The sequence below is a fragment of the Melospiza georgiana genome, chromosome 4, assembly GCF_028018845.1.
Source record: "Melospiza georgiana isolate bMelGeo1 chromosome 4, bMelGeo1.pri, whole genome shotgun sequence".
NCBI lineage: Eukaryota > Metazoa > Chordata > Aves > Passeriformes > Passerellidae > Melospiza > Melospiza georgiana.
In genome coordinates, this window is record NC_080433.1 from 59,939,757 (window position 1) to 59,960,585 (window position 20,829).

The 20,829-nt window shown below is 37.0% G+C and overlaps 1 protein-coding gene across 2 annotated transcripts in view; it reads right to left on the reverse strand.

The window, feature by feature from the left end:
* POT1 (protection of telomeres 1) overlaps window positions 1-18,736 on the reverse strand; it is a 60,148-nt gene extending 41,412 nt beyond the window's left edge. The window contains exons 1-8 of one of the 2 annotated variants that reach the window (XM_058022628.1): window positions 18,289-18,736; window positions 17,582-17,667; window positions 14,042-14,175; window positions 9,785-9,857; window positions 8,306-8,397; window positions 4,427-4,537; window positions 2,524-2,571; window positions 1,248-1,362 (exon numbers count right to left, since the gene is read on the reverse strand). In XM_058022628.1, the coding sequence (XP_057878611.1) occupies window positions 1,248-1,362; window positions 2,524-2,571; window positions 4,427-4,537; window positions 8,306-8,397; window positions 9,785-9,857; window positions 14,042-14,164 (562 nt within the window). In that variant the 5' untranslated portion in view covers window positions 14,165-14,175; window positions 17,582-17,667; window positions 18,289-18,736. Of the gene's footprint in view, window positions 1-1,247; window positions 1,363-2,523; window positions 2,572-4,426; window positions 4,538-8,305; window positions 8,398-9,784; window positions 9,858-14,041; window positions 14,176-17,581; window positions 17,668-18,288 lie in introns of those variants that run through there. The other variant, XM_058022629.1, reaches the window with a different exon arrangement.
* Between the last annotated feature and the right edge of the window lie 2,093 nt (window positions 18,737-20,829).

Genomic DNA, 20,829 nt, shown 5'->3' on the forward strand with positions numbered 1-20,829 from the left:
AAAACAACTTTCTGTGTAATAAATGATTTATGAACATACTGAAAACTCATTTAATTCATCAGTATTTTAACACTCACTTAATCCAATAATGGCAATGAAAATGATGAACTTTTAATTATAGATTACATAAATCAACAAGACTAAATTAGGTACCTGTCCAGTGGTATCCACCTTCAGTGGGAACATAGTGGAAAATCTCAGCCCTAGGCCCTCATGTGTGTAAGAAGGAGCAGCATCATATACCTCAAGGCATATTTAGTGAATAAAGACCCATGTGGATAAAGCAGAGTGGCCCCACTTTCCATGCTTCCAGGGGGCATCAGCTTGAAGCTACATGATTCTGTTATTACAGTGTCAGACAGAGAATGTATTGGTGCAGGATTGGCTCAGATCTAAAGCAACTACAGACTTTTCTGACAAGAGCCACTTCATGCTTCATGTTCTGACAATGCAGAACAATCATCGACCATTTTGTACCCTGTCAAGCAAACATCACTCTGGATTGTGCAAAAAATTAAAAACCAACATTGAAATATTTGACGCGTTAGTGAATATTTTTACTCAAAACCCCAGACTAATTAGAACTGCATTAGAGATTTTCATTATAGAGTAGTAAGTGAATTTACAACTATCTTCATAAATAAGAAATATCAGATTATGCCCCTGTTCTCCAGTGATACTGTTGGGTTTATTTTAATAATGTCAACTGAAAATATACAGGGAAGATATATCAGGAAGTTATTTATGACATTTTGGAAAGGACTAGTTGCTAAACAAATATTCATTTTCCCTATTAAATTTCTAATAATGAAATGGAAGTGATTAACTTGACAAATAACTCAGCTGAAAAAAATCTCTCCTAGCTGCTTCAGAGACATGCTGCTTTGTAAGTTGGTGCAATTAACTTCACATTTTTACATATCTGGAAAGAATGGCTGCCCTAATGATTTCCAGCAATCAGTGCTTGTCTAATAAAGATGTTCCAAGTCCTCAATTCCCTGAAGTCTTGTTAAAGTAGCTGGACAAATAATAAATCCCCTTTAAGAGTTTTCTTCATTTGCTATCTCCACCAGTCTGCCTGAACTGGCTGATATCTCTTATCTGGTTTTTTTGTTTCCTTGGTATTAGCTGGTCAAAGCTATGATCAAAGGATCATGTGAATTTGTTTTTCTGGTTGATTTTGAACAAACATAGTAAGAACAGTTCTGGCTGGAGGACATTTCAAATCTCTTGAATATTGTACATACCAGTTCCTTTGCTAATATATGGAGGCTTGAAGAATTTCACAACACCATACAAGTTCACTACAGTTCCATCTTTAAGATGATTCAGGGGAGTATACACATATTTTGGAGCAACAGACTGAAAAGGCATGATACAATAAGGGAACAGAAGAAAAAATCAGTCAAACATTCACACAGAATTTTGTCTTTTAACATCATTAATCCTCAGACATATTTATTTAATCTTAAAAAAAGAAATAGAGATTATCTATTTCTTTGTATCTTATTCACTTGAAACTCAGAAACAACTTTTAATTTCTTTCTGTGATTGCACCTTTCTTACAATAAGCCAATCAGTTAATTGAAGTAAGTTTCAACACATGAACCAGGTGAGTAAAAGTCATTATAATAAAGAATAATGAAAGACAATTTTTTACTGCTTCATTTTTACATGTCCATCCAGAGGACTTTTTAAAGCACATTTATAAATAGCTTTGTATTTCTGCTTGGCAGTATCGCTGCACAGAATCCTTGGGATGGTGGTGGGGGGCAGGGGTTACCTCTCACAGCCCCTGTGCACATCTCCTGATTAAAATTCCACAGCTGCTGGAGGATTAAAGAAATTAAGGGCTAATTTCTACAGTTTAAAGACTACTCTCCTCTCATCTTAAGGTTGCTGATTAGACTCTTTTAAAGAATAAGAGTTCTCTCAAACTGATTGAAAACTTAGGTTTTCAAGTACTATACTGAAAAAATGAAACTGTAAATAAAAATTGAAAACAAACTCTAGCACCACTGGTACTGAATCTTTAACATCATGATAAAGAACACTAAAATTTCATAAACTGGTTCCTCTGCTTTTAAAATACTATTTCTTATAGAATTTAAGTCAGACACATAAGGGCTTGTTCCAAACAGAAATCAAAATAAATGTTAAAACCAGTATTGGAAGTCTAATTTTAAATCAAAGGAAGTTTTGTATTTAATTTTTTCTTTTTACAACACAGGCATACAATCTTGCTTAGACCAACAATTACCTCTCTAATTCAAATTTCCTAAACCAACATGAAATCCATTTGGAGATCGAGATGGGAACTGTACTACAAGGATAGAAAATGTACTACTTCTTTCACATTTTATTTTGTGTTCCAGGTATACTATTCGTAAAAGTAAAAGCTAAATGACTGCTGGGATAAGCATATGGAAATAAATTAAACTGGAACAAAAATTAATTCCACGCCTTCTTATTAACATGTAGTTAATTTCATGTGATTTAAAAATATCCCAAATACAAACTCACCACAGATGCAGTTTCTGAAGCAGCACTTGTTTCTGGTTTAGTGTAGATCTGTGGAGAAAAAATAACAAACTTCCTGACTACAAAATTGAAGGTACTGAAAATATAACAACATTTGATAACTTTAAAGCAAATACAAGACTATATAGAAATACAACCCAGCCCTACGGACATTTTTGCCATATCTGAACCATATCTGAATCTAGTAAAATTTTAGCTACAGAAGAAAAGAAAGCAGTATTTACTGCACTCACACTCATACAAAAGTTACGTATGAGTGCAGTAAATACCATGTATTCATTAATTCAAAAAAATACACACATTTTCTAAAGTCACCCAGTTGAATATGTTAGGTCACATTAACAGAGTAGCATTTGAAAGCTGGAGGCCACAAATTTAAAACTACATTTGCTTAACATAGACCTTAAATGGGTTTAAGGTTTTGTACATAAAGATGTATGTACATGTCAATGCTTGGAGCATATCTATTCTCAGTGACTTGTTACTTTCCTCTGGGGGAAAAAGCTCACCAGAATGGGATAAATTTTATTTAAAGATAGTTCCTAAGCTTTTTGACCCTTATTTATAAGCCAGACTTACCTTCAATGTAAGGTCTTTTAAAGAACTAATCGTGGAGATTTGATGAAAAGCAAACACTCCCCACTCTCTGTGAGGAACACAGGGCTCAGCCACCACCCCAATGCCACAGCCCAGCCTGGCTGCTGGTCACAGAGCCCCTGTCACAGCTGTGTCCTGCCTCAGCACTGCCCACTCCTGCCAGGGATCTGCTTCTGCTCCCCACCTCAGCTGCCCTCCTGAAGCTGATTTTACTTTTAAACAGCCAAGTGAAAAGTTATGACTGGGGAAGTGAAGCCCACACAAAGTCTGCTCATTTGTATCAATGTTAAGCATCCAATATGTGTGTCACCAGACCAAGTGCCACAAGCTCCATTCTGTGGTCAGTGATGAGATAAACATTTCAGCACAACCCAGGCATTCAGGGAGCTGCACAGTGTCTTTGGGATTAGACTGTATGTAATAAGGTCTTGCCAATACTCAGTTGAAGGCCTGGAGTAGTTTCTAAAATATAGACACTTTTAGTTTACATGCACCTATTCAGACTCAGGGCAGTTTTGCTATCCATGATCTTCAATGAAAAATATTCTTTCTACCTATATATCATCATCATCAACAGATAATGAATGTCATGAAACAGTCTGCACTAGCATTTTAAACAATCTTGTTTCTCACTGAGCTGTGTGGCAAGTTTTAGTTACCTATAGAGGTCAATTCCAGAACAGAAGTGCCTTTCTGAAATTTAAAAAAAAAATTTTTTTCTTAAATTTAGGATTTAATAAGACAATAACTGTACAGATAAAACTAAACAGAATTGATGTAATAGTACAAAAGAACAAATATTTTACTCAGGACAAAAGGGTACAATTCTCTGTATAAAATTTAGATTATAGCAGTCCATATATTTGAAAGGCAACAACTAATGATGCGAGTTAAAACAGCACAAACTCACAGACCAGAGAAAACTAAAAATTTTAGACCTGAAATCACTCTTGCACCCTCTACCTTGTGAGCATTATTGAAATGTGTTATGCACAACAGTAGTTTAAACAGCCCTAGGAATCTATCTAAAGTCAACCATAGTCAAATTCTTCCACCCAACAAGTAGAAATTTACCTGGAAAATAATTTGGTTAGGGCTATTATAAAATTACATGTGCACACACACACACACAGAGGAAACATGTCTTGTTTCTTGATGAACATAGTAAATAATCTGTACCATTTAAGATTCACATAGATTTTATTTGTTTTTTTCCTATTATAAAGCAAAATAAATGCATTTTGGAAATTGAAAAAAAAGAAAAAAAAAAAGTTGGGCAAGCACGTACATAAATGGTTGATCCAGCTTCTTCAGACACTTCCAGGTGACAATCATGTCTATCATCCTCTCTGTCTGTAGGCAATTTTATCACCTTGAATCCTGCAGCTATGAAGGTTTCCTATGGGGACAGAGCAATAACAGAAAATTATAGAGATTCTAACACATGCTCTATTTTAAGACTATATCATGTGAAATTTCACCCTAAAGTCTCAAGACATTGAAGAAACAAAAATCCTGAACAAATTTTAAAATCTGTCTTTGAGTTTCCCAATTTAGTTCTTCTCCCCATGGAATTTATATTTACAACAAATGCCAGGAAGCTTTTCATTTTAATTCTGCTGAAATTTTCACACTCATGATGCTACTGTAACAGAGTGCTATTTTTGACACAGCCTAGGGAGGAAGGTTCACACTGAATAAAGCAAAAGAATCATTCTTCTTTAAATACAATAAGGTCTGACTGCTTTCTGTTTAGCTTAACTAAAGTAAAAAGAAATCACATGTCAGACCAGCAGTGATAAAATATTATTTCTCAGAGCTTCTTTCCCAATGAATTACAGCTGTACATTTAAGAAACTCTCCTATAGACTCTGTTTTGGCTGGACCAACAGCTTCCTTAAGGGTTAAATAGGTAGGTCAATCAACAGGTAAGTTTCTGGTAGCAAGAGACCTTAAAAACATCTCTGGCATCACTCCTGAGATTCTGGCACAGAAAGAAATTATAACTCTGTTTTCACTTTGGTACAAAGTTCCTCAGACACCACAAAAAGAACAAGAAAAAGAGGATTTAAAGGGTACATGATTCAAGTCCCAGCAGCAGCTTGTGTTTTTAGCAGCAACCTCACCAAATCAAAAAGAAAAAAAAAGTAACAATTAAAAAGGAGGAGAAGATAGAGAATACATTAAATATCTTTAGGTAACCAGAGGTGATTTAAAAAGCTTTCTGATACAATGTAAAGCTCCTTTATAGTCAGCTCCCTTGATATCAGAACTGCTTAGCAGGGCTGTGCCAGTGTGCTCCATTCCAATAAACACGTTAGACTTGGAACTCTTTCTATTCAAGCTTCTACCAAAAGCACTTCCATAAACTTTTACTGAATAACTTTTCTTCATGTATTTATTTGATTACAACAAATAAAAGCGTTTTCTGATTGAAGTTGACAGTTTGAGCAAATATTGCACTATGACAGCACTTTTTTTGCTATTTCAGCAATCTGACAATGCTATGCTAAATGATTTAAGATCCAAAACCTTAATGTTTTGTGCAAGAAAAAGAAAGGCTTCTAGATTAAGTGACAGTGATATATGTAGTTATTAAAACATTGGGGAAAAAATTTCTGCAGAAAACATAAATTTAATCAGACAGTTTAATTCACAATGAAACTACTTAGATGATTTTCAGGTAGTGTCACAATGCACACTTTGACTAAAAAAGCAATATATAAACCTAGAAGTAAGCCATACTCAAAGCTAAATTAAAACATGTCAAAACAATTAGAACACTCAGTATTCTCTGCACTTCTAACACGCTGTCCTACTAACACATATGAAAGTTGTCTCATTCTTTCCAAATGCAGAAATATACAAATATAAACTTCAGCAAACTCCATTACTTTTGCCAAAATCAGGTGTTAGTATGTGTCCTTCCTTTCACTGTTTGGTGGTGCTACTCAGAATGTCTCTTCAACAGTAAAATCACCCTTTATGTAAAAAGCTATGTCTTATACATTATTTCCATTTCAGCATTTTATTAGAATGTAGACTGCACAAGATTCTGGGATATGGCTGCTGAGACAGGACTGGAGATCTGTACAGGTAGCTCTTGTCTTGCTCTTGCTGTGTCAGAATGAATTTCAGAATTACAGACACTCAGCCTTTTAACAAGCTGATAAGAAGTAAAATTTTCTTGAGTAGTATTAGGTAATTAGTGATTACTGTCATGTAATATGTATGCCATATCTAGCACCACATTAAAAAAAAACAAAAACAAACCTCCTCTCACACTGTGAAAGGACTGTGCAATTTCCATGAGAAAAAGACAGCACTAACCTCAAAATCTAGTTCTACAGGCAGAAAGAACAGACACCTTCCCAGATTTTTTTACAAATTCACTGTCAACTTTGACAGGTTGTGACTTGCAGTTTCTAAATATGAAAAAAAAAATCCTAATATTTGTATGCTGCTTTGAAATTTAATGCTATATTAGTTCTCGAAATAGATTCGTTTCCATTTAATATTTAGCTAAGAAGATCTTGTAATTGCCTTGGGAATCAAAGCTATTTACTTAAATTGGTGGATTTTGATGTCAACAGAAGTATATTGCATAAATAAATTATGAGATTCAAACAACATTTTTAAATGGCAAAAAGAAATTCTATTTCCCTCAAAGTGTGAAATAGAGGAAATACAGTATTTTTCCTGATGGTTATTCTGTTACAGATCAAGAAGACTGACAAGAGACAACATGGTCACTCACATTTTTTAGAAATCGCCAGCTGCTCCCCCTGGCTACTTTAGCTAAAGTTCTTACAGCATTAAACTTTAGGAAGATATGATATGGAAATTAAAAAATACTAAAATCTGAAATGGTATGCAGCAAATAAACACTACCTTGTGCACCTTACTGAAGCAATTCTTTAATGGCTAAAAACTGGAGTTTTTTTCCAAACTCTGCTAGCTTCAGAGATCAGTTTCTTTATATTCATATTCTTCCAAAATTAAAATCTAATTTGAGACATGAGGGAAGCACCATGATGGTTCAGTTCACTGGGGAAGAACAAACTGAAGTTCTAGCACACCTTGGCTGTCTAAGGGTTGTTGCCTGTGGGTTGTAGCTTCTTATTCAGCTGTTTAGTAATGATCTTTTCATCTTATAATTGCTGCTCATTGCCCCGTTCAACATCTGTATTTTTATCAGGACAAAATTAATTTGTTCATTGAATTTAAAAAGACTCTGCAACTTACATATTTAGCAAATTAGTTCAGGAACTTTACACCCTGGCTTCCCCATCAAAATTGAAAATTACATGGAATTGAGAAATCTGTATAAAGACTGATTTGCCCAGAGAAGTTGTGGATGCCCCATCACTGGAGGTGTTCAAAGTAAGCTGGGATGGGGCTTTGGAGCAATCTAATGAGGTGAAATATGTCCCTGCCCATACCTCCCTCCCTACGACAGGAGGGTTTTAACTGGCTGATCTTTAAAGGTGCCTTCCAGCCCAAACTATTCTATGATTTAGTGTGAATTCATACCACAAATGAAAAAGCACTAACATGAGCTTGTAATAGTTCACATTCTAATTTTAATTTCACATTTGTCTAATACTGAAATGCCAGTAAACTGATAGGCAGTCTTATAAAAAGACTGAAGTAATTGTTTTTATCTTCTTTTCCTTCTTTAGTGGTAAACAAACTCACAGGCTGACTTGTCTTTTACCTGGAGCTAATCAAGCTAAACTATTATCTCTGACAAAGCAAGACACCAGCATCAAGTCAATTAAAAAAAAACCTGTATGCACAGTTTTGAATTTATTTTTTTAAATATTTTAGTGTAACTGCCTTTTAAATGAATTTCATTATAAAATATATCTTATCAAATGGAAAAACATTCAAAATACGGATATAAAACGGTGTCTTCTCTATTATCCATATTCATGATCCTTTGCTTGCTAGGTAAACAGCACTGATAAAAATAATTTCTTTTTTTCAATATTAGTGTGAGAAAGAATTTCCATAAGCAAGTATCATATATTTGAAGGGACTGAACAGACTATTTCTAATTTTAGGGATAGCTAGACCAAGACAAGACAAGAAGTTCACATACATCTGTGAAAAACAATTCCTAAACCAGAAATTTATATCTATATATGTTTTGGTGTTTTTTTACCCCATGGCGTATAAGTTTTGCACAATCCTCTGCCATTTTTCCATAAATGAAAACATTGATGCCGCTGATCTGGGAACACAAGTTATCCGAATCTGGAGGGAAAAAAAGCAAAAGTGATTCCAATCACTATACCTTCTCCAAAACATAACAGCAGTGGAAAGAGGTTTACAAAACAACTTGATCTACAGTCTAAAATTCTTCAATTAATGTACAAACAGGAAATGTGCTAACTGCAGGTATATTGCTCAGTATATTCTTCATAAGAGGATTAAAATGAGTCTATTGTACACCAGTGTACAATTAAACAGAAATGAAAAAGATTTCCACTTGGATAATTCAATGTATAGTGTTAGATTAACAATAGACCCTACTGTAGAATCTGTTATAAACTGAAGATATTCTAGGTCATAGAAATATTAATTAATAGCCTTCCAGGAATATTGAAGCAGAAATAATGTTATTTTTTTTAGAGATTTCTCCTTTTTACTGTTTTAATTATTTAGATGTGCAAACTTATGTTTCTATGGAGAATGTGCATGAACTCTCTTCTCCTGAACAGTCACTGAAATCAGCAAGACTCAGGGAGGTTAAGCATCCCTTTGAGAAACCTGGAGGCAGCAGGGAGACTGACTGAGGCCCCAACAATTCCATTCACCTCTGCCAACACCAGGCACAGGCAGCAGCACCAGGCAGGGGCTGCACACCCCAGGCTGGCTGCTCAGGAGTCAGGAGGCTCAGAGGGAGCACATGATGATTCCCAGCCACTGTAAGGAATAAGCCGAGAATGAAACGAAAGGAAATGGAAAGTTCCTTGAATCCAACAGACCCCTGACAAATGACCTCCTCCACCTTCCTGACTGGAGGGGATGATAAACTCAAGACTTAAAAGGAACATATTAATTTTTGATATCATTTCATATCATGATGAACAATTCAGGCCTTTCAAAGTGCTAATCTAGTTACTGGTATTTAAATACTTGAGTAGTCAGGTGAAATTTCCTTTTCTTAAATGCTTAAATTAAAATGGAATGAAACACAAATATTTTGCTGCTGTTCAAAATACTGACCTATACTGAAGGTGTCCTCACAAAGTATATGCTATTTATATTATGTGGTAACTATTATGTGTGCAATTTGCTTGGTCCTTTTTATGATAAGCAGTTTGAAAATACACCATTAAAGCTATACATATAGCTAATACATTCCCAGGACAGTCTTTTAAAAAGTTATGCAACAAGAAGTCTACTTCTTGTAGAGAATATAAAGATATATAGATATATAGATATATAAAGATATATATAGATATATAAAGACTGCATTGGTTCTATTAACATACCTGGCATAAGTTTAAGATAAACTTTCTTCTTAAGAAAACGAACAGTTTTAGAGATTATTTTAAATCTAACATTCTACTGAACACAAAAGCAGGAACTACTGATGTAGTACCATAAATTTAAAATGTGTACTTAAATGTAGTACCTTGAACAACAATTTTGAAAAAGTCTGTTCCATCTCCGAGTTTTGTTAATGGGTAGGAAAGAGTAACTATTCCCTACAAAGCAAAAAAAAAAAAAAAGATGTTGTGAACTAAGATTGTATGCCGCTAAGTTACTGCAATACTGATAACAGCTGAAACATCTGTAAGATAAAAAAGGCAGAATTTATGGAACAAGCATAAATTGCCATTAACATTCTTAACAAAAAACTAAAAACCAACTGCTATAAACACTGATCAAAAACAACATTCTAGAAATACAACAAAGCAAGTATTACATGTCAATACTATTTAGATGCCACTGACTAGATGATAAACTTAAACAATAAAACAGTAGCTGTGGAACTATACATGTAACTTTTATTAGTTACAAAACAGCAAAAAGACTAGAGTTTTAGCACAAAAGTGGAAAGGCATCTAAAGAGTTAGGGATCAAAATCTTAAGAGATACACCAATTTCTCCAAAAATATTGGCAAAGCATTACAACATAAATATCAGAACAAAATCTCAGTCAAGATATAATAGACACATATGAAGATAAAAAACCTTCTGTGGAAAAAATACAGCTGTGTGAAGAGCATTAAAAAGTTTTGAAACTGTCATGTCCTAATTCTTTGGCAATCATACAAATGCTCTAAACGATCCTATGATTTAACAATTAATTCAAAACACTGTTTTTTATTGTAATGCTGGACTTATAATGAAGCAAAAATCAGCAACTTCAGTCATATTAACACCTCTTTGGAACCTACACATCTAGTTAGAAAGAGGGCATCATCAACAGTACCAAAAATGTCAGTCAAGTGTATTCTTTCAAAAAATTGCAGATAAAGCACTGTAACCTTCTCAACGATAAAACCAAAAAAAAAGGAAGTTCAATACAGAAAAATACAATTATTAAAAACAGACTCTGCAAAATGCTTTAAAAACGACACAAACAGCACAAAAATAGACTAAAAGGTTTTTTGTTAAAAGAAAGTGTGATAATATGGCTATAAATGCAACATTAAAAGGACAGTCAGGTAAATCACAGTGATTTTACAGTACACATATTCAGTGGGAAACTTGACTTAAATGCTAGCAAATGCTTCTTAAACCAAATCAAGGTAAAATATGCAGCAGGGAATTGTTACTCCAGAGGCCTTCCAGAGTAAAATTTGTCCTACAATGTGCTACCTGAGGAGTAATCCAAATCAAATTCAACAAGATTTTACTATCTGTTTTATAAAGAAATAACATCATTCCACAAAACCTCAACATTATTTACAAATGCTGACTTCCAAAATAATTTGATAATTTCATCTCCTTAACAAAACTCATTAGTCTTCTCTGTGAAAAGCAGGAACCTACCTGTTAAAACCAGAAAGGTTTCTCACTTGTTTTCAAAATTACAGCTTTGTTTAAAATGTCACTATATATATACACACATGCATATGTACACACACACACATATATACATAATTGCTCTTGCTGAGATTGTCTTGAATTATATTCACAGGTAAATAAAAGACTACAGAATTTTTCTTCTAATAAAGTCTTTGCAATGAAACAGTCATCTAAGGAACACTCAACATTTACATACATACCTTTTTCTTAGTAAGAAATTTCCATTGCATCAGCACACTATTTAAAAGTGAAACTTATTAATGTGATAGTGGCTGCTTTTTAACCATCTTTACTTTTTATTTTTCCTTTTACATCCCAGTATCTTCCAAAGAGTTTTCAAATTCTGGGACCACATTCTTTGCTATAATGTTTTGGCCCCTCCACTTCCCTTTGTATCCCTAACACCTGCACTTTAGTAGGTGTCAGTACAGTTCTGTTCCCCAGCTATGACCCATTTCCTCACACTGCCCCACTTCCTTCTCCCCATGCCTGAAACTCTTGAGCTCCAAATTTCCAAAAAACCCACCTTAGTAAAACTTGCCCAAACTGGCTCTTCTCTCACAAATTCTGCACTGCTTATTGAGCTCAGAGGCATACTTTTTCCAAAAGGGTTTTTCCAAAACCCTTGACATTCCATAAGCCACTAGACAGACTCTCAAACCCACCCCATACAATTCTTATGCTGCATGTGTCTCCTCCCTTATAACGCCTCGCTCCCTCAGTTTGGTTCTACAGCTGATTTGGCAGCTGATTTTAAGGTTTGGTTCAGATTTGCCACAGCAAAACACAGAGAATTATGAGATAACAGGAGAAGGCATCATGTTTAGTTAACAGACTGAGGAGGTACAAATATTGCTTGTGCCGTTTTTCCACAAATTTGAAACTTGCAGTTTACAAAGAGGTATCAGGAAGATAGAAAAGCAGAAGGATTAAAGGACTGAGGCACACAAGTCAGACAGAAGCATCCTAAATGTTTTTTGTGGCTTTTACCAGAACACAGTTCATAAAAATCCTCTTCTGCCCTTCCCTCCTTGTCAAAGCAGGACCTGATCCCTATTTTGGCAGGTCTGGAGTGACAGTGTGCCACCACTAAGATAACCTAACACCAGTGCATTCTAAGGTTCACTTCAAGCTCAGCCTGCAGAACTGGATTTTCCTTCATATTTAATGGTGCATTAGCACCAGCTTTATCAGCTCTCCAGTTGTGCTGTTTATGCCAAGCTGTTTTAGCCACCTACTAATCCATGTCAGCAGCAGCATGAAGTTCTCTTAACATAAGGCAGAAGTCTGAGAAAGACATTCTACACACTTTCCCTTTCAGAATCAGCTACAGCACTGCATATATGCTTTAAATCATAGGCTGGTAGTAATTGCCCTGCTCTCCAAATGCAAACATATATTTTGGCAGAAACATTTTCTAATTTATAATGCATTTTTGTTTCCTTCACCACTTTCTTCCGAACAAGAAGCCCTGTTCTTCCATGTCAGGGCTGCTTGCAGACACAGTTCTTCAAAGCAGGAAGGTCTATGTATTGTGCAGGTGAACAGGGGCAGGAAACTACCCCCTGAGGAATAAACCCTGTTTGCTAGCAGCAGTGGCTATTGACATTTCCATTTGTTCCTTTACAGGACCTGAGGGAGGCTGAATCATTCTCAATCAAATCACCTCCTACACCACTCAACTGCTGCCTGCTTCCAAACAGGGCAGTTCTGCTCCTTCACTACACCGGAGTGCACCACTCCTGGCATCAATCTGACACCACAATGATCCAGTGCACAGTGACAGCAGCAGCAAATTATCCTCTCTCCAGCAATATGGATGGTCTTCTGCCAGTTTCCTTCTCATAAATGGACTCAATCACAGGGTCACATAAGCACTAGATTTGGAGCTGAGAATATACAGCTGTGGTAGTAAAAATGTTTCTTTCGGATACAGAAAAACAGATCAGTTCAGCTCATATTTTTAAAATGTTTGTGCCATTTTTTGAAGGATTCAAGACAACTTATGTTTTCCATAGAACTATATTTCCTTAATTTCCCCCCCCCCACTTTTTTAATTAATAGATTGAAAGAAAACCTGGGCTAATGCTGATTTCCTGATACATAAACATCAGAGGCATCTAAAATGATTCTCAGAGCCACAGACAAAAAAAATGTTAAACAGGATAGAAAAAGACCACACTCAAAAATTGATGCTGCATTTTACAGAGAATACTTGTTTTAGGCATAAAAAAGGTTATTTCTACATTTCATTAGTATAGCAGGATTGTACTTCCAATCTGAAATACATTTGGGATTGTCAAATATAAGTGCACACTTGGTAATGATAAAAAAGACTAATTGTGTTTTGATGCTGGTAGTCGCTACAAACAACACTTTTCATAAAACTGGATATTGCATAATTTCATACAAAAGGAGAACTAATTTAGAATGCTTTTTAGTTACTCTGAAATCTGATCTTTAACAGGATTGGGGTGCTTATTACTATTTCTTTTAAACAAAATACCACTTAACCTCCCCCAATCCCTCCATTTGCAGCAAAACATTCTGCATATTAATGTGTTTTTAAATTGGTCCACAGCTTATAAACTCTGAAAAGAGAAACTCCTACAAAATTTTAGTCTGATAACTTAAGAGAAAGGGACAGGACTGTGAATCAATGAAGGTAGTAGCAACATGCAATGAAGTTCAAGAAGGTCATGATTTTTCACTGCTTAAAGATATGCACCAGATGAACACAAGGACACACAGCTGCAGAAAGTCACCAAGTGAGAGGAAATACCAAAGCACCTTGCTAATGTAACAAGAGCTATTTCAAAGCAAGGCACAGTTTTTTTTTTACTGGTCAGTTTACCTGAATGTATTTGTTGGTATAATCACACCCTTCTTGCAAATGTTTTAAATTTTCCTTCTGCAAATGGCTTGGTAGTGGAGTCTCAGACTGTCCTTCAATGATCTTCAGCAATTGAACAGGCATAGCTGCTTTATCTAAACAAAAATAATGAAAAGAGTCCTGAAGCTCCTCATTTTGTTCAAATTAAGAGTTACCAGAAGTTGCATCTTACTCAGAAGGGGAACATTTACCTGATTCATAATAAGAGAGTTTAATTATGTAAAACTAAATTTTCAGAGGGACTAGCCTCATCTCTTAGTACCATACACAGCAAGAAGAAAGTAAGATTTCCTTGGCAATAGACAACCATCCAAATTACTCAATTTTTCAAACATTCCAAAACACCATAAATGGCAATAAAATATTATTTTACATACAAAGAAATAGAAATACATATAAATGCAAAGGGTAAATGTAAACAGTGTTAATATTTTATGTACAGGTATAATATTTTATGTACAGAAACACAGAAAAAAATGATGCAAAGACTTTGAATGACTCCTTCCCCAGCACAAGGTCATGGACAAACAGCCCATATTCAGTTTTTTCCCCCTATAAGAAAGTTTCACTGCAAGAAATTAAAACATTTTTCATTTTAACTTAAAATGAACAACACATCTGCTTAGGTACAGATTAAAAAAAAATCATCAATGAATCAAGTAAAGAAAAAATAGTAAAGATAATAAGAATGGTATCTAAGATGCTAAGCATGGAAGGGACTTGGAACAAGGTAAGAAATGTATGACTGTGTCATCTCTGGTCTGCCCTCACTGTAACAAAAGTCAATGACATAAATTACTAGTGACAGTGCTATAATGCTGAGAATGGGGAGAGGAAGAGTAGTTTATTGCAATGAAGTTACACATAAAAAAATAGCAAAAAGTGATCGAGCAATAAGTAGCTATTGCTGTATTTTCTTATTACATTGTCATCTCATTTCTTCTGGGGGTATCTTTGTCTTTTCGGTATAATTTTTATTTCAAGCATCTAAAAAAAGCTGCAACCTTATTAATCCTCTGTTTGCAGTAAGTTTCAATAAATTAAGCAAAAAACAATTTCTGTTGTCTGAAAATCGAGATTGCAGTATTATAGCCACAGCCCGAATTTCCAACAGTTTTAGCAATTTTTATACGACAGTAAAGAACAGGAAAGAGAGTATTTCCTGCAGTTTTGAATAGACACAAAAACTGGGTAATCTAACCAGTAAAAGCTTAAACTACATTTCAATTACAGTTCAAAAGAGCTTTTGCAGTGCTATGCAGACTGAATTCTTACAAAATATTCAGTTATAATTAAATGGAACTGGGAAACCATTGCAAAATTAAAAGACCAGTGAATCATAAGTTACAAACATAAGTCAAGATATACAGGTGCAGAGAGCAAAAATATATACATTCTTTTAAAAAGTACCTTATTCTTCAGAAAAATGAAAAACCCACCTTATTGTTACTCCAGTACCCAAAGATATCAGCCCTCACTAGTAACTTCTGACTATTTCTTTTGTTGTGAGCGACCCTTCTTTCTCCTTCCCCATTTACAGTGAACTCCCCACTGCTGTTATTCTTGTCTAACAGATATAAGCAAGAAGTAAGAGTCACTCATGACATGTCAATAAAATACTTTGGTTTGAGGGTGTCTCAGCTGTAATGGCACATATAGGGTGACTAGCTTTTGTTTTTTCCTAGTTTCCAATTGACATGAGGAGCAAGGAGGCAGAAATGAAGCATTATGAACTGACCACAATCCCTATTCTCTGTCCCCTGCACTGCTCAGGGGTAGAAACAGGTAGAGAAATTGGAGTGGAGCTAAGCTCAGAAAATGGGAGAGGTGGGTAAAGATCTTTAGATTTGTTCTTATTTGTCATTATCCTACTTTGGTTTGATGACTGGTAAGTTAAATTACTTTGTTTGAGTCTCTTTGTTTGAGTGATCTCCCTGTCTCAACCTGCAAATTTTTAGTTGTATTTTTTCCTCCCGGTCCTCCTGAGGGGAATGATAAGAGCAGCTTTGGCAGGCGTCTGGCTTCCAGCCAGGGTCAACCTGTGACAGCACAGAGCTGGGAGGCACAGCACCAGACAGGTTTCAATTTCTGCTTGAGCTGAAGCAGAAGTAAAATCCTGTTACAATAGTGCAGATGCTGTTCCTGCTTTGACTAGTGAGGTATTAGAAGTTAGAACTTCTGTAAGATGTTACTAAATGAAGCTAAAAACAATGCCTTTATCTGTATGTTTTCAAACACACACCACGACAGCATTGTCATTAGCTTACCGGGATTTCAAGTCTCTAGTGAAATGAGCAACTGGAAGATTTACACAGCTTTTCAGTTCAAAGTATCTACTTCCCACTTTATTCTAGCAGACTGAGAAGCTGATCTATTCCACCTACAAAGAGCCAACTTCAAAGTTAATCAGCAATATTGATCTTCACCCAGCAACAGTATAACGAGCCAGGGAGATATACAACATAACAGACTAACTATTTTTTTATCCTGTTTCTCTCTGTTACACCACTTGAGCAATTAAAAATAGATTTTTCTGGTTTTTTTTTTTTTTATTTTGCCATGAAGACGTCTTAACAACGCACAGCATTGTAAATAACATTCCAGTAGAAAACAAGTAGAATGTTTTTACAGCTCCTAAACTCCTAAATAGATAAAACTAAGGTCATGTGTTCTAACTGCTAATCTCTGAAGCTTTCAGATTCTTCTTCCCAGCAATTAAGAAGCAAAGATATGAGTATCCAGTTCTAAGAGTTATGAAAGTAAATTTTCCAAAACAAACTGATAGAGTGTTGGCTTTCAAAATCCACATGAAGATGTTGTTAGTGCTGTCCTTGGTGTTCCCCACTCTTCTGGAGAGCAACTCAGTGCAAGTAAGTCTGTCAAATACCTTTGCTGCTCTCAAAAGCCTGACAGGAATAATTCCAACTTGAGCCTAAAAAGCCTGCAAATGGTGTAAACAGAGCTGTACATAAAATGGATATTGAAAACATCCCCCAAAAAACCCAACAAAGACTGCAAGAAAGGCAGACAGCAGCATGTGACACTCCTTGAAGAGGAGTGAGACACAGCACATACACAGAGCAGAGAGAAGACTGTGAACTACAAATACCTTTTGCCTTCCAGTAATTAAAGTGACAAAAATTTGGAGAGTGAGCAAACAAAGAGCTCCACAACTTTAACAAAGAATTATATGAAAGGATGTAGACTGTTTAAAGTAGACTATATACTGCATAGAGGATGTAACTCACAATTTAACACCCCAGAGAGAATGCAATATGCACCACTCAAGTGAAATGTAACACTGAGAACAGCTATGGTCTTAACTCTCATGTGCTGCTCTGGCCTATCCTTGACATTCTGCCTACTGACTAGAAAGTTTAGTCCTTTCTCTACTACCAAGAAATACTTCAGTCATACATAAAAATTACTTGAATAATGTCATTTTGTGAAACAGAAGAGAATAAAACATATGACTGTGTGGACTTCTGAAGGAAATCTCACCAAAGTCTGATGAAGAATGAAGGAATAGCCAAGAGCATCAGCATCTTATTGATGTGGTCAGTCACAGTGGTAGATACCTGAAGCCCCTGTAAACACAAATACTAGTCAGTGCAATATTCAGGCTAATTGTCCAAAGTTAAAATGATTATGAAGTCATGCTTCATTACAAAAGCACACACCTGTGTAGACCAGCCATACATTCCTACTATATTTTACACAACACTTTGTCATAAAAATGAACATTTGTGGCTTGAACAGAATAGGCAGTACAGAACTACCACAAACCCAATGTGCCATCACCAGACAAAGCTTTTGTCATACAGCAGTCTTAATGAAATCACCAAGACCATCAGCAAACAAAGTGTGTATTCTGTCTACAATTTTTTCAAAACTCTGATTTTATATCAGTTCCTCGAGAATTCTCAAGAGGTGAAAACATCACGTCATTAACTAAAAGAGAAGGAGAAATCAAGTCAGTAGCATGACACATCCTATTCCCTTAGCTGCAAAGCTTCAGCTTGCTCTTACTGAAGTGCACTTATTTTTTATGGGAAGTATGTCCTTGGCTGTTCTTACTCTCAAGAACAAGGTGATACTTAGTTTCCTTAGAATACAACTAGGTTTCTTAAGCAAACAAAAGCTCCTTTATTTCAGACTAAAATTTACTTATCTGACATTGTGCAAAAGAGACTACAATCAAACATTACCTGTGGGAAGTGATTCTTACACAGCCATTATTATCTCAACAGTACTTCAGCTCTAGAAAGCAGCACTGAATCCACTGCAAAGGGAGGAGAGCGCTACTCTGCAGATCCCACACTCCACACCATATGAAGCAATCGCTTCAGAAAGTCAAGGCACCAGCTACAAGCAGAGAGACCTTCAGAACCAAGCCCACCAACACAATTATCAACAGTATTTACTCGGTGCCTGGAAAGAAACTTCCAAAGCCGCGGAGCACTGTGCGGGGACCGCGTTCCCGGAGCAAAGCCGGTGTGCAGGGCAGCTGCGGGCCGGAGGGAAGCAAAGCCGGGCCCGCAAACCCGCCGGTGTCCGTGTGCCGCCAACCCTGTTTGTCCCAGCCCTTATCCCAGTCCCTGTCCCGGTCCTTGCTCCCGTCCCTGTCCCGGTCCCGGTCCCTATCCCGCCTCGCTGCCTCCTGCGCCACTTCCGCCCTTCCCGCGCTCCGGCCGCGCATCGCGCATGCCCAGGCGGAGCGCGCAGGCGCAGCGGCGGCGCCGGGCACACCCGTCCTGAGGGGACGGGGACAGGGGGGACCGGAACAGCGCTGGGAATGGGAACAGGGACGGGCTTGAATCCCCTGATGGTCTTCTGTTTTCTCTTTTAGTTTTGTTTTTTCATTTCATGTGTGTAAAAGATCTGTTTAGCAATTAAAACACTCCGGTGAAGTGAAATCGTGGAAAGCTTATACATCATAGGTGAATTAAATTAAAATCATTTGGGATCATCAATTTGCACTGCAAATTAATTTAAATGGTTACTTGACCTTCTCCTCTTGACTTCTCTCCTTTTTTTGCTGGTTCTTTTTCCAGTTACTTTTTAATAAAATTTACTATTAGATTCTTCCTATAAAGTAATTTTAAACCTGGAAGAATTGGAAGTTCTTATGCCCTGTCCTGTATGTAATCAAAAGAGGAACAAAAAGTGCAGAATTTTGATAAAAGAATACTCCAGTTTTACGTGTCAACAAAACAATTGGGTCTCACAGAAATCTAGCCTGAAGCCTGTTTTTCTTTAATTTTTCATACTGTTTTTGAACGGTAGTCCTATCCCTATCCAGGAGGATGGCACGGATGAGGGAACAGCGCTGACGGCAAAGCGCGACTGTCCGGGGCCGGGCTGTCCTTGGCCGGGCTGTCCCTCTGTCCCTCTGTCCCTGTGTCCCGGCTGTCCGGGGCCGGGCTGTCCCCGTGTCCCGGTGTCCCTGTGGCCCGGCTGTCCGGAGCCGGGCTGTCCCTCTGTCCCGGTGTCCCCGTGTCCCGGCTGTCCGGAGCCGGGCTATCCTTGGCCGGGCTGTCCGGGGCCGGGCTGTCCCCGTGTCCCGGTGTCCCCGGGCCTCTGTAGCTCCTCTGTCGCTGGCCGAGGGCTGTGTACAGATCACAAACGGGACAGGACTTCTAGGAACTTGCCTTGAGCCGTTCTATTTTCCAGCACCAGTCTCATTACATGGTTATGACAATGGGAAGATGCCATCAGCTCACATCCCAGGCAGCAGACCGAGAACTTAATGTTACAACTTACTTTAACAGTTTTTTGCCCAATCACACAAGGCAAAAGCATATTGACAGTAGTTCTATCCAACCACTATAAGCACACGTACCTTCAATTAAAACAATGGTTCCTTATTTCAAATACAACACCTGCTTGTAAGCCTTAAAACACAAGGCACAGAGCTACATTATTAAGCTTAAAACTTCCTAATATCTCACTATATATGATATACATATATATGATATATATATGATATATATAGATCATATGATATATGATATATATAATATATATATCATACATCTATATATATATAAAATATACTTTTCTGCAGCTTAGAGAGTTATTCTAGACAAGCATTAATACACAGACCATTGTTCTATTTGTCCTTACTTTTCTACATTTTACATAATTTTTCTGCTGACCTATCTCATGGCTATGGCTTAGCTCCAATCACAGTTCTGCTGTCTCTGAGGCCTGCCTTTTGCAGCTTTCCCAAAACCCTCTGATTTTAAGGATTCCCACACCCCTCCTGCAGGAGCTGTGCCGGCCCCCCCAGCCGCTCCCCATTCTCTGCCTTGGGGAAGTGCCAGTTCCAAGCCCCTGGGAATGGGAGGTTCGGGCTAGCCTGTAAAACCTGGATGCCATGGACGTGCTCAGGCAAACTTAAAGCTGCCACTTGCAGAAAGTTAAAAAAGAAAAAAAAACGGGGGATAAGAACACCCTGCTGGTTGCTGGTGTCTGTTGTTTAAACGACTTTGGAAAGCAGCATTCATCACTGACAGCGACACGGCTCCCTGAGGCTTGCGGGTGTTTGGATGCTGCAAGTTGACACATGCCAAGATCCCATTTGCAGTGCTTGCCAATTCAAAATTACAGCAGTCGTGGCTCAGCATTGCAACAGTGACGCTTCTTCCTTTAGAGACTTCAGCTTTCTGTCTCTGGTACCTCAGAGATACCTCTGCTGCCAGTCTATGCTCTCACTCTTTCCCATCTCTGCAGTCCTGAATATCTGG